This window comes from Tenrec ecaudatus, chromosome 1, assembly GCF_050624435.1.
Source record: "Tenrec ecaudatus isolate mTenEca1 chromosome 1, mTenEca1.hap1, whole genome shotgun sequence".
NCBI classification, from domain to species: domain Eukaryota; kingdom Metazoa; phylum Chordata; class Mammalia; order Afrosoricida; family Tenrecidae; genus Tenrec; species Tenrec ecaudatus.
In genome coordinates, this window is record NC_134530.1 from 125,481,533 (window position 1) to 125,495,221 (window position 13,689).

At 37.9% G+C, this 13,689-nt stretch overlaps 1 protein-coding gene across 1 annotated transcript in view; it reads left to right on the top strand.

Annotated features, from left to right (window-relative positions):
• CCDC18 (coiled-coil domain containing 18) overlaps positions 1 to 13,689 on the top strand; it is a 108,521-nt gene that overhangs the window by 43,106 nt on the left and 51,726 nt on the right. Inside the window, exons 13-18 of the mRNA XM_075558499.1 lie at positions 72 to 277; positions 1,378 to 1,488; positions 2,573 to 2,704; positions 6,438 to 6,572; positions 6,746 to 6,823; positions 12,770 to 12,886. Coding sequence (XP_075414614.1) covers positions 72 to 277; positions 1,378 to 1,488; positions 2,573 to 2,704; positions 6,438 to 6,572; positions 6,746 to 6,823; positions 12,770 to 12,886 — 779 coding nt within the window. The remainder of the gene's footprint in view (positions 1 to 71; positions 278 to 1,377; positions 1,489 to 2,572; positions 2,705 to 6,437; positions 6,573 to 6,745; positions 6,824 to 12,769; positions 12,887 to 13,689) is intronic.

Consider the following 13,689-nt stretch of genomic DNA (forward strand, 5'->3'; position numbering starts at 1 on the left):
GAAACCAAACTTGATGATTACTTCAGTCAACTGTTAAAATAGATTTTTGTTCCTTTTATGTGTATTAACAGACAGTACAAAAGGTCACAGCAAACATTATGAAAGAGAAAAGCAAAGACTTGTGGCTGGAATAGAAGAACTGCGTACAAAGTTGATGGAAATAGAAGCTGAGAATTCTGATTTGAAGGTTGACATGGCCCACAGAACTAGCCAATTTCAGCTGATTCAAGAGGAGCTATTAGAGAAAGCTTCAAATTCTAGCAAACTGGAAAGTGAAGTAAGCTTGGAATTAGCTGTGTGTATGTTCTAGATTTTGAGACAGGTGAAAAGGTTTTGTAAATTTTGTATGAGTCCTGATTTATGAGTTTCTTTTTTTAAAAAAACTATACTATGTTAGATACAAATTCATTAAAAATTGTTTTTGGAAACCTTTGGATTTTAACCTAAAGTAGGAGAGTACTCTTTATTGGCCAACGAGCTCAAATTTGGTGGAACTATCACCTCATTGCATTCTTCTGCAGCATGAATTAATATGACTAATACACCTTTATAACTAAAGACTTTAGCTTATGAGTTAGAAGAAAAGAAGCACTGTAGTAAGAGGATTTCAATTATGTAGGTAATGATATAGTAGTAAATGAGTTTTAGCAACCATTACTATCACTTGTGAAAACTATTAAATGTGTTAGCTCTGGGTTCCATTCTAACAGTTCAATAGATAAGAGTACGGCTTAGGAACCGTTTTTAGATAATATATGTGACTATGATACAGATAGTCTGTGGACTAATTCATGTTTTGTGACGATCTGGTTTCTATTTCTATTGAGCCAGGACAAGGATATCTCAGGTAATTGTGACTCAGACTATATATAAATATATTCAACTTTTAAACTAGAGGCTCCTCCACATCTTTGGGGTCACTTTTTAAATGTATGATTTCTCATCTTGAAGTCTGTAGCCAAGACTTAAGAAAAAATCTGTGGGATAAGAACAGATATTACTGCCAGTAACATTTTTAGATGAATTTTAGACTTTTAACACAGCTACTGTTAAAAAAATAGATTCAAGTACAATTTTATTTGGAGAATGAAGTCTGAATAAAATTACTTAACTATGCAGTAAATGAAACACATACCATATCTCTACTCTAGCCCTCATCCTTTGTTTTTCTTATAATTTGTTACTTATTTTTAAAAGTACTTATAATTATGTCAATCCAAAGGTTATATTCACCTTGTGTCCTAAATATTTGTTACCATAAATTTATGCAATTTATCTAGACATAGTTTGAACTTGGAAAAGAGTAGCAAGTATTGATTTTAGGGTTAAAAGTCATTACTTATAAAAAGTATTTTAAAAATTTATTTTTATTTTCAGATGACAAAGAAATGCTCTCAACTTTTGACACTAGAAAAGCAGCTAGAAGAAAAAATTGTTGCTTATTCCTGTATTGCTGCAAAGAATGCAGAACTAGAACAGGAACTTACGGTAAGCATACTCTTTTTTTCACTTCAAATATAGTATGACTTTTATCACTTAATTTGTTAAAACATGTTGTTTTAGTGTCATTAAAAATATACTAGTGTGTCAGTCTGGGTGGACTAGGGAAACAAATCCAGAGGTACTCATGTGTGTAAGAGAGAGCTTTATGTGAAGAGTAATTGTACATTAAGAAAACATCCCAGCCCACTCCAGATCAAGTCCAAAAGTCTGATATTAACCCATATGTCTAGTACCAGTCGGTAAAGTCCTCTTCAGACTCACGCAACACATGCAATGATGCCGAATGCAGAAAGATCACAGGCCAGTGGGCGGAAAGTCTTATGGATCCAGTGGAGGTAGAGGCATCTCAGTGCTGGCAGGGGTCTTCCTGTGGTCCCTCCATCTCAGGGCACTAGTGTAGTTCCATGCAATCACATGGAGTGCAGGAAGTTCACAGGCCACTGTGTGGAAAGTCTTGTGGATCTAGTGCATCTTAGCGCTGGTGTGGGTCTCCATGTGGCTCCTCCACCTCGAAGCCGCAGGCTCCATCAGTATAGCTCCATGTGGCTTGCCAACAGGAATGCCTTTCAGGGAGTGAGTCTGTGTCCCACCTCCAGCGAGCTATTTATCTCCTCAGTGCTTCCAAATGAGGTCTTCTTGCTGTGACTTGTATTGGCAGGCTAAACTCCACCCCTTCACTCTTAAGTCTCAAATTGACAACAGATTATGTAACTACCACACCAAGGGAGAAAGTATATACTATTTTGATTATTTGTTTTTCATTTTGTTTCTACATTTGTATGGAAAGTTGTTATTCAAGTTTTTACATATTTATTCAAGTTGCAGGAAATAGCCCTTTGATAGTGTCTCTGTATTTTCATTTTAAAAGATTTAATTTTAAAATTTAATAAAATATTTTAAAATATAAATTTTGGCTATATTATAAATATTTAAATGTTCTACTAGTTTGAATTATTCATTGCTGTGGTTCTTTAAAGAAGAGTATGATAAATGTAATATTTGACAAATGTACTCATGACTACATGGAAACCCTTCTCAAATATTTTCTTGAAATTTTTTTTGTTTCTAGGAGAAGACTGAAAAGATAAGAAGTCTAGAAACCAATATCAATACAGAGCATGAGAAAATTTGTTTAGCTTTTGAAAAAGCAAAGAAGATTCATCTTGAACAGCATAAAGAAATGGAAAAGCAGATTGAAAGAGTAAGATATATGGTCTGCAGAACAGTATGGAACTGCCCCAGTGGGTTTTTAAGACTGTAGATCTTTACCGGAGTAGAAAGCCTCATCTTTTCCCCTTGGAATGGACTGGTCGTTTCGAACTGCTGACCTTGTAGGTAGCAGCCCAATGCATACTTAACAAACAAATGCCGAAAAGAACCTTAGAAATTACTAGACCATATTTTTTTATTCTATAGACGAAGAATCAAAAAACTGAAAAAATAGTGACAAATAATATTTATTGTGTGGACTGTCTTCTATTAGAGATGTCAATTGCTTGTGGATTGGTTGAGAGGGAGGAAAACAGAGTAGGAGCACTCTTATGCTTGTGTTAAAAGTAAAGGTAAAAAAAAAACAAGTGAAACAAGATGTAAGACCAAAAACATAGGGAGACTTTATAAATAAAAATAGGTAATTATGGTAGGCTTGCCAGAAAAATGAAGCTCACAAGAAGAGAGTCAGTGAACTTGAATATAGAGCCATAGAAATTATCTTGTGTGGGCAAGAGAGAAGGGAAGATCTGGGGAGAAAATGAACAGAACTGCAAGGACTTAGCATCCTTGCCATGAGAGTCTCAGCGGAGAGAATAATGAAATTGGTGCTGTCTAACTAAAATTTGAAGTTTAACTTGGTAAACTTGAAAGTATCATGGATTGCCAGTTGGAAAAACAAATCTGTCCTGGAAGAAGTACAGCTAGAAAGCTCCTTAGAGGGAAGCGTAGTGAGACTTTGGCTCAGGTACTTTGGACACGTTGCCAGGAGACACAAGGCACTGGAGAAGGACGTCATGCTTAGTCAGCAGAGGGACAGCAAAAGAGAGAAGTGCCAGGGTGAGATGGGCTGGCACAGTGGCTGCAACAGTGGTCTCAAGCATAGAAGTTGGGAGGATGGCTCAGGCCTGGGCTGTGCTTGGTTCTGTTGAGCATAAGGTCGATGTGACTCAGAACTAACTCGATGGCACCTGACAGCAACAACAAAACTTGGGGAAAGAAATTCAGAAATTTAAGATGATCCAAATTAAAGAAAATCACTGCCACTTCTTGACATACAAAAATCTGTGACAAAAATTAGAAACAAAATGTCTTGAAAGTAGCCAGTGATGTAAACAACACATTGCTTACAGGGTAACAAAGTTAGAGTGAGAGTAGCTTTTTCATAAAGAAATAGAGATGAGGAGATGGAAGATTACCAAAATAAGGCTCTCACATATGAGGGTAAGTAAAAAACAATACTACAAAATCATGTTATTAGAAGCCATTGAGTCAGTTCCAACTCATAGCAACGTCATGTACAACAGAACAAAACACTGCCCAGTCCTGTGTCACCCTGGTAATAGTTGTGCTTGCATTCATTGTCGCAGCCACCTTGTCAGTGCACCTTGTCGAGGGTCTTTTTTGCTCCCCTCTACTTTAGGAAGCAGGATGTCCTTTACTGTTTCTCGGTGTATCCTTCATCTAGGTCAGTACACTCTGAAAACAGTGTTTCTGTTTTATTTACTGTTTTTGAAGGCAGTGTTTCTCGCTCTCTCAGCCTTCCCACAAAGAATTCTGCACTCTGATTTACACTCTATCAAGGCAGAACTTTTGCATCCTCAAAGGACTCAAATCGCATTCCTTTTAAGTATTTTTTGAAAAGTTCTGAGATGACAAAGAAGACGGAATGGGCCACCCTGGGTGCTGGAGCAGCTGTGTGGAGACCCCTGCCAGCACTGAGATGCTTCCATGTTCACTGATTCGGCTTTGTGTCGGACATATGGGTTAATGGGCTAATGTTGGACTTGTGGGCTTGGGCAGCACTGAGTTGGGACGTTTTCTTGATGTGCACTTAACCTTTATATAAAGCTCTCTCTTATACATGAGTTTCTGTGGAGTTGTTTCTCTAAAGTGCCCAGGCTAACACACCCCTGTGCTTACCTTGTATCCTTTGAGAAAATATATGGGACAGAGTAGAATTGCCCCTTTGGGTTTCTGAAACTGTATTATCTGTGGAAGCAGAAGGCCTCATCTTTATCCTGGGAAGCAGTTGGGGGTTTGAATTAGTGATCTGCAGTTAGCAACCCAATATGTAACCCCTGCTCCACAGGACTCTTTATTGGGGAAGTAGTAGGTTACAGTGCAGGGTCAGTTCTTCCATCAGATAGCTGCTTCTCAGCCTTGCCCTATGACAGTCCTCTCTCAGCATTGGCCTCTGGGCCTGTGCTCTGCTTCTACTCAGGCAAGGGTTATAAAGCATTTTAGCTTTTACCAGTAAGTTCCTGGAGACACTTCATACTCCCAGTAAGACCCAGCCTAAGGGAGCTCAGCTCCCTTGCTCTGTTCCCTGGAGCTGCTAGCTCCACTGATTAGGAATCCCACCTTGCGCCCTGTCTCCTAGTTCTACTGCTGCCCTTGCTGCAGCCCGTGCCATCTTCAGTGTTACAGCTCTCTGCCCGTAGATCTAGGAAGTTCTTAGTGTACAGTCCTGCATCCAAAGGAAATGCACTGCTCCTGGCTCTTTCATCGTGATAGCATTCAGGTCCTTCCTTCTCCTACAGGGATTGGCTCTTTTTTAAGCCCAATGGGATGCCAGAATTGACCAATTCCTTTATTAGAGGTCCTTACACCTTTTTGAACAACCCTATCCTCACAAGTGTTCCATGTGACCTTGTTTTGTTTTTAGTACAATTACACATTTGTTAATGTTCCATGTATCTTATCTGTAGTGTTAGCAGACTGGCCAATCCCCTTGGTGGGCTACAGCAATCTACTTGCATAGCCCACGCAGTCATTTTGTGGGAGTCCCATGATCCTGCAGGACTTCAAGTGCTTTATTAAGTAATTCATTGTACCACAATGGTGTATATGTGTATTTGTCTACAGTATTCTTGTTTGCATATATGTGTCTTTGTGTACACACACGTGTGTGCACATGCACGCTACTTTAATTAAAAATTTTATATCATAAAAGTTTTTTGTAAGCTTTATAATACCAATTGTTGGTGAAGCTATAGAAAGCAAGACTTTTTTATACATTGCTAGTGAAGGTATAAATTAATGCGCTTTAAAGATACGGAAGTCAAGTCGGAAATGTCTATAGTCTGTCTGCAACCTGAAATTCCACTTCTAGGTGGTCTACACTGCAGAAACTCTTACACGTGTGCCTAAAGAGACACGTACAAAGGATGTTACTGCAATATTTATCATAATAGTGAAGAAGCAGAAACAACCTAATTGTGCCTGAGTAGAGAGAGGATTGAAGAAACTGTTCTTACAAGGAACCATTATGCTGTCACAAACATAAATGAACTAGAGCCTCGTTTATCAACGTGAAGCTCTAAAACAATACTGAGTCATAAAAGCAAGGGGCCAAGATTTACAGCATCGTTGATATTGTTTTTATGTTAATATTCAGAACAGAAAAATGACATAATATTCGTATATGTGTGTATATATATATATATATATATATATATATATATATATATTAAAACCTCACACCAAAAAAAAAAAATATGAGGATGACACCCACCAGAGAGTGATACAGACCAATTTCATCATGTAGTTGAGTAAGGGAAAAATGAACCAGTAGACATGTGACTTAATTTCTTCTCTAAAAGGCAGAAAACTGAAGGAAATTTGGCAAGATGTTAAAGTTTATGTAAGATCAGTGGTAGGTTCATTTGTATTATTGTTTGTGTATTTCAAAATTGGAAGATTAATCTTGTTTTTATGTTTAGCTTGAAGCTCAACTTGAGAAAAAAGATCAACAGTTTAAAGAACAAGAAAAAACAATGTCCTTGTTGCAACAAGATATCATATGCAAACATCATCATCTTGAGTCGCTAGATAGACTCTTGACAGAAAGCAAAGGGGTAAAACTATCTTTATAAAAATACTATTCAGAAGCTGACTAATTTAAAATTTCTATTTCTCTAACACCTTTACTTCTTATTAAATCATTAATTGTTTAGTAAGAGCCTTGTTACTAATGTAAAATGTTTCTGTCTGTACTTAAATATTTTTCAACCAATCTGTGTGCTTTCAGGAAATGGAAAAGGAAAATACGAAGAAAGATGAAGCTTTGAAAGCATTACAGAACCAAGTGTCTGAAGAAACAATAAAGGTTAGTATGCTAGCACTTACTTTTCTTATTAATGATAATTGTCTAAAAAAATCACAAAGACCATTAAGAGCTAAATGATTGACTTGAGCAATATATTTTCACAAATTATACATTTAAATAGTTACCTCTCTAGTTTATAGACTAGCCTCTTTATTTTTACCCTTAATTTTCTTTTTAAGCTTCAACTAGAATCGCTGCTTGTCAAAGTAGCCACTAAAGAATTAACAGGAAATGAAGGGACGTGAAACAAAAACTAGCTCTGTTTGACTTCCTTCTACTAATTCTACTGTAAGATTAACTGAAGAATGAAGCCGGAGTTTCTGGGTAAAATATGATTTGGCTATTAGTAAATTTTCTTTTTTAGTAAATTTTCATGGTTAAAAACCTGGGCTTTGATGCTAAACTGATTTCAGTTGAGATCTGGCTTCAGCGTGCTTACTAACTTGCTACAACCTTGGCCAGATTCCATATGCTTTTTGAACACAAGTGTCTTCATCTGTAAAACTGGGGAAATAACACCCTAGACAAGGGTCAGAGTGAGAATTAAGTCTAAGGATCAGTTGAGATACTCAATTGAGAATAGCATGAGTATTATTTTAGCTATTGATTTTGACCTTTGGTTGTTGTGTGCACAAGTTGATAGTGGGTATTGATAGTGGCCCCTTGTGACATATGTTATCTTTACAGAAATAGATACAGCTCTTTCCCTCAAAGAGCTGCTTGGAAGGTTCAATCTGCCAACCCTTGTGGCTCAACCATTTTTCCACCAAGGCTCCTTGTAGTCTATATTATTTATTTATTTTAAATCATACAGCTCTTATCAAAATCCATAATACGTCCATTGTGTCAAGCATAGTTGTACATTTGTTGCCATCATTTTCAAAACATTTTCTTTCTACTTGAGCCCTTGGTATCAGCTCATTTCTTTTTCCTCCCTCCCTCCCGCATGAACTCTTGATCATTTATAAGTTATTATATTTTCATATCTTACACTGACCGATATCTCCCTTTACCCACTTTTCTGTTGTCCATCCCCCAGGAAGGAGGTTATATATAGATCATTGTGCTCAGTTGCCCCCCCCCCCACACACCCCTGCTTTCTCCTTCCCCTCCTGGTATCGCTACTCCTATTATTGGTCTTAAGGGGTTTGTCTGTCCTGGATTCCCTGTGTTTTCAGCTCTTATCTGTACTCATGTACATGCTCTGGTCTAGCCAGATTTGTAAGGTAGAATTGGGATCATGATAGTGGGGGAGAAGAAACATTAAAGAACTAGAGGAAAGATGTATGTTTCATTTGTGCTATACTGCACCCGGACTGACTCGTCTCTTTTGACCCTTCTGTAAGGGGATGTCCAATTGTCTACAAATGGGCTTTGGGTCTCCACTCTGCACTCCCTCTCATTCACATTGATATGAGTTTTTGTTCTGGGTCTTTGATGCCTGATACCTGATCCCATTGACATCTCTTGATCACGCAGGCTGGTGTGCTTTCTTCCATGTGGGCTTTGTTGCATCTCAGCTAGATGGCTGCTTGTTTATGTTCAACCCTTTAAGATCCCGGACACTATATCTTTTGATAACCGGCACCATCAGCTTTCTTCACCACATTTGCTCATGCACCCATTTGTCTTCAGTGATCATGTTGAGAAGGTGTGCATCATGGAATACCAGTTTAATAGAACAAAGTGTTCTTGCATTGAGTAAATACTTGAGCAGAGGTCCTATGTCCATCTGCTATCTTAATACTAAACCTATAAATATATGCATGTAGATCTATTTCCCCATCATCCTACATAAATATATTTACATATGTACATGCCTGTATTTAGACCTCTACAAATACCCTTTGCCTCCTAGTTCTTTCTTCTATTTCCTTTTACTTTACTCTTGTTTCACGATCATGCTCAGCCTTCATCTGGGTTTCAGTAATTTCTCTCGGTTACGTTGCCCTTGATCAAGCCTCCCCAGGCCTCCTACACACTCCTTGCCACTAATTTTGGATCACTTCTTGTTCCCTTGTCCCTGAGTTGGTCAATACCACCTCCTTTACCCCCCCTCCTCTCTCATGCCCCCCCCCGAACCATCGGTCCCATTGTTTTCTCCTCCAGATTGTTCATCCAGCCTATCTTATCTAGATAGACCTGCAGAGATAATATGCACAAAAAACAAGTCATAACAAGACAAAGCGAGAAAAGAGAATACAACAACAACAAAGAAAACCATTGACCAAATAAATAAATAAATTATTTTAAAAAAGAAAACCTGTAAATAGAACAAGGTCTGTTTTTTGACCTCTAGGAGTGTCCTCCCGTCGAGTCCGATGGGGTCCCATGCGCTGGCCCTAAAGTCTGTCCTTTGCACTCTCTCGGGAGTTCCCTGCTCTGCTCCCCCCACTGCTCTACCATATTCCTTTAGTGTTTTGTCTCTATGTGGTGGGGTCAGACCAGGAGAATCCTGCCCCTGAGTCTCCAGTGTGGTTCCCCATAGGTGAGCATCATGGAACTGCAGGAAAATTTTAACTCTCATTTTAAAGCTGCATCACTTGTAACAGTGTGACTGATGAGAGCTTGGAGTCCCTGGGTAATGCAAATGATTAATGTGCTTGGCTGCTCACTGAAAAATTGGAGGTCCGAGTGTACCTGGAGGCACCTTGGAAGACAGGCCTGGTCAGCCTACTTAAAAACTCAGCCAGTGAAAAGTCTGGAGTACAGTGCTTCTCTGATACACCATGAGATGCACTATGACTTCGCAGCTGGTTCTAATGAGAACTAAAGACTGATGGGAAAATTCTGTTCTATATAACAAAAAACTCATAAACTAAACAAATTGTTACCTGTTGAATAGAAAATTGAGAATGTTCTTCTTAAAGATTGTATTTACTCACTTCATTCTTGTTTTGTTTTCCACTCTGGATTTCTTTTTTTCTTTCCCCAAGAAAGTCTTCAACAGTAAGTACTACAAAGGGATAAAAGAAGGCCTTCAACACTCCCTGACTGCCCAGGCTGTGAATACCTTTGGTTCACAGAGTAATAATAGGTTTTGTTTTCATTTCCTTCACCCTTCATCTGTATATGGTTTGTATACAGTGAACTCAGACTCAAAAATACTTTGTTCAAATAAGAATATCCAACACATTTTGTAGATATTTTAAAAATTACTAATTTTAACTGATTAGTCCTTTTAAATTAATTTTTACTTTGAAAAATTCTAAACCCACAAAACTGAAAAAATGATATAAGGCATGACTGAGTACTGTTCTTTCATCTGCATTCACTGATAATTTCTGCCTACTTCATTTAATTTCTCTCTCTGCTTTCGAGCATGTGCACACACGCACATACATACACAAACACACTTTCCTTTTGTCAAACCATTTGGGAGGACATTGCAGATGTTGTAACAGTTTACAAGGAGTCCTGGTGGTATAATGGATTACAAGTTGATTGCATGGTCATCAGTTCAAACTCACCTACTGCTCCTTGGGGAAAAGATGAGATTGTCTGCTCTTGTAATCATTTTATGGTCTTACAAACAGTAGGAAACAGTTCTACTCTTGCCTACATGCCTCTCTGACTTGAAATCCATTTGAAGGCCTTGAGTTAAGTAGCACTTAACACTTTTAATTCTTAAACTTGAATCTCCTCTAGGACCACACTATTATTAGGACCCTAGAGGAATTTAATAGTAATGTTCTATTCAGAGTTTATACTGTCATTTCCCCAATTATCAAGAAGTATTTTTATAGCCTTATGTCCACAAAATACAGTTAATGGCAGTGCTTCCCAGAGCACCCTTTGGTGATCCCAGGGAGCTGTCAAAGCATTCACCTACACTTTATCGGGGAGTATGGTCTATGGATTAGCTGCATCCGCATCACCTGGCAGCTTGTTAGAATTACAGAATGTGAGGCAAGCTAGATGTCTGGGACAGAAATGAGAAGAACCTTAACTCTCCGAGTGAAGCTCTGGCACATGCATGCCTTGAGCGTGGGCGCCTCTGGGCCTCTCTGTTAATGCTGGCCCTGCTACTCAGTTAGATTCTGTATTTCAATGACATATCAAGCTGATTTGCACGCACTTTCAAGTTTGAGAAGTACTGCTATGCTTGTTCTTTATTTCCTTCTCCAATCTAGGACTTGAATGTAGTTCGCATGCTGCATTTGACTCTCCAACTTACTGCCTTTTTCTTTTTTTTGTTGATTCTCAGGGTTTTTTTTCTTTAATTGTTTTATCGGGGGCTCGTACAACTCATCACAATCCATGCATCCACCCATTGTGTCAAGCACATTTCTACATTTGTTGCCATCATCTTTCTTAAAACATTTCCTTTATGTATGAGCCCTTGGTATCAGCTCATTTTCCCCCCTCCCTCCCTGCTTCCCCGCCCTCATGAACCCTTGATAATTTATTAATTATTATTTTGTCATCTCTTACCCACTCCCTTCAGTCCATGCTAACAAGAACACTATAGGGTATAATATATTTGGCCCATATCTTCACATCAGGAGGCACACAATGTCAGACTACCTCATTATTAGCAAGATCAGTCTTGACACCTTATTTAAGATGGTGATTGCCCCGTCACGTCATGTTAAGGAAACCTTTTTTTCCCTTTGTAATGAATAAATACGGCGTGATTTTTTGAGGTAATGTGAAGTCCCTGTTCTTCAATACTTGTGTAACTAATCTAGAATTCACACTTGAATCAGTAATTACAATGATAGTGCTTAGGTAGTGATATTCTGATAGTGTCAGATATATGTATATATTTTTTACTGTACATAGAAGATGTTAATAAATGTTAACTTAAAAATTATTACCAAGTGAACAAATTATTTTTAAAAGGCAGTCATTCAGAATCACAGAGAGAGTGTGAGTGTGTATTTAATGCCACTTTAGAGGCTGGAGGGACAGTCTTATAAGTCTGGGTGTCTTATAAGATTTATAGTTTTAGAAATAAGAATTATAAGAATAATTTTGTTATGTAAATTAGTATTGACAAAAGAGAACTTTTTCCTCCTTACAGACATTTCTTGGAAGTTTCAAGACTACTTATTAGAATGCTTTTTGCATTAAGACAGGGTGGGGGGGCGGGCGGGATATCCTCTCCTAAGAAGCTCAGAATTACAATAAGGAAAAGAATGGAGCAAGGCATGGCTTATCTTCACAAATGGGATATGGAACATGTATGCCAGGGTGACCTTGGAACTAACATTTTTGTGGGAAAATGAACCTGGTTGCTTTTTGTTCACTTGTCCTTTAATATTAAGGTAGAAGAAAGCATTTGAAGTTGCATGCACACTTGAATACAATTACGTTGCTGCCTTCCTGACACGCACAACAAAGGCAGTCCTTTTCTAGTCCCCCTGGATTGAAATAGGTTCATTTTCTTTGTGATTTCTCTCTATTCAGACTATTTATACCTTAGCATCACTGACCCCTATACACCATTTTGTGTTGACTTTACTATGTCTCTTGTTTAAGGAGGTGTAAGGAAGACTTAAAGACTACTCTCTACTTTAAGCAAGGGTATTACTTAGTTTGGTCTACAGGTTTTTAACAACTGGACCCTGTTTATCTTGCCAACTTTATTCCCAAATGCTGTCTTCTGTGAATGCGTGCTTTTGATTGACACCCTAAGTTCTGAAAGCGTCACCATTCTTTTCACCATAATTTGCCCCTGAACACACTCTTGTTCCAAGATGTCCTCCTGTACTTGTTCAGCTCCTGTTTCTGCCTCAGAATTGTGTTCTCTGGTTTCCAACAAAGAATTTATTTTTTTTCTCAGTAAATTCATTCCTTTATAACATTCTATATACCAACTAGGACTATGTACTCAATATTTGCAGCAGTGAATAAAATTAGGAGATTAATCTGTATAGTATTAAGCACTTAATCACAAGTAGTATAATTTGCTTATCTTTTAAAAATGTTTTGCTTATTTAGGTAAGACAGCTAGATTCAGCACTGGAAATTTGTAAGGAAGAACTTGCTTTGCATTTGAATCAATTGGAGGGAAATAAAGAAAAGTTTGAAAAGCAGTTAAAGAAGAAATCTGAAGAGGTAAGTTAACATTTCCATTTGTAGTTTGTGTCCAAATGATTTTATTTCACACATTATTTTTAGAATGATTGAAAAGTATACGTATCTGCTAAAGAACGTTCTTTAAAAAAATAGACATTGTTTCAGTGTAACAGAAATTGATGCTTTATTTATTTATTTTAGCCATTGCCTTATTTATTATAAAATAAGAATGTCCTGTGACCTTTTTTTTTTTACATATACCATGTTTACATTGACCTCATACAGAAGAAATCAGATCATGAATGACTGATATTTTGGTTCAACAATCTTAAAGATTGGTGGTGGTTAGAAATTGACACTTTAAAAGAATTCTTTATATAAAGATAATTAGATGTCTAAATAAGATAGGCTGGATGAACTATCTGGAGGGAAAACAATGGGACTGACAGTTCCGGGGGACTTGGGATAGGGGGTGGTGGGGGGTAAGGAAGTGGTGTTAACTAACCCAGGGACAAGGGAACAACATGGGATCCAAATTGGTGGTGAGGGGGAAGTGGCAGGCCTGGTAGGGAATGATCAAGGGTAAGGTAACGTAAAGAAGAGGTATAGCTGTAACCCAGGTGGGGACGAAGCATGATAGTGGGGCAGGAGGAAAGTCAAGGGAAATAGAGGAAAGAGCTAGGAGTCAAAGGGCATTTATGGAGGTCTAGACAAAGACATGTACATGCAAATATATATAAGAGGATGGGGAAATAGATCTATGTGTCTATATTTATTGGTTAAGTATTAAGGTGGCGGAAGGACCTTTGGCCTCTACTCAAGCACTCCCTTAATGCATGAAT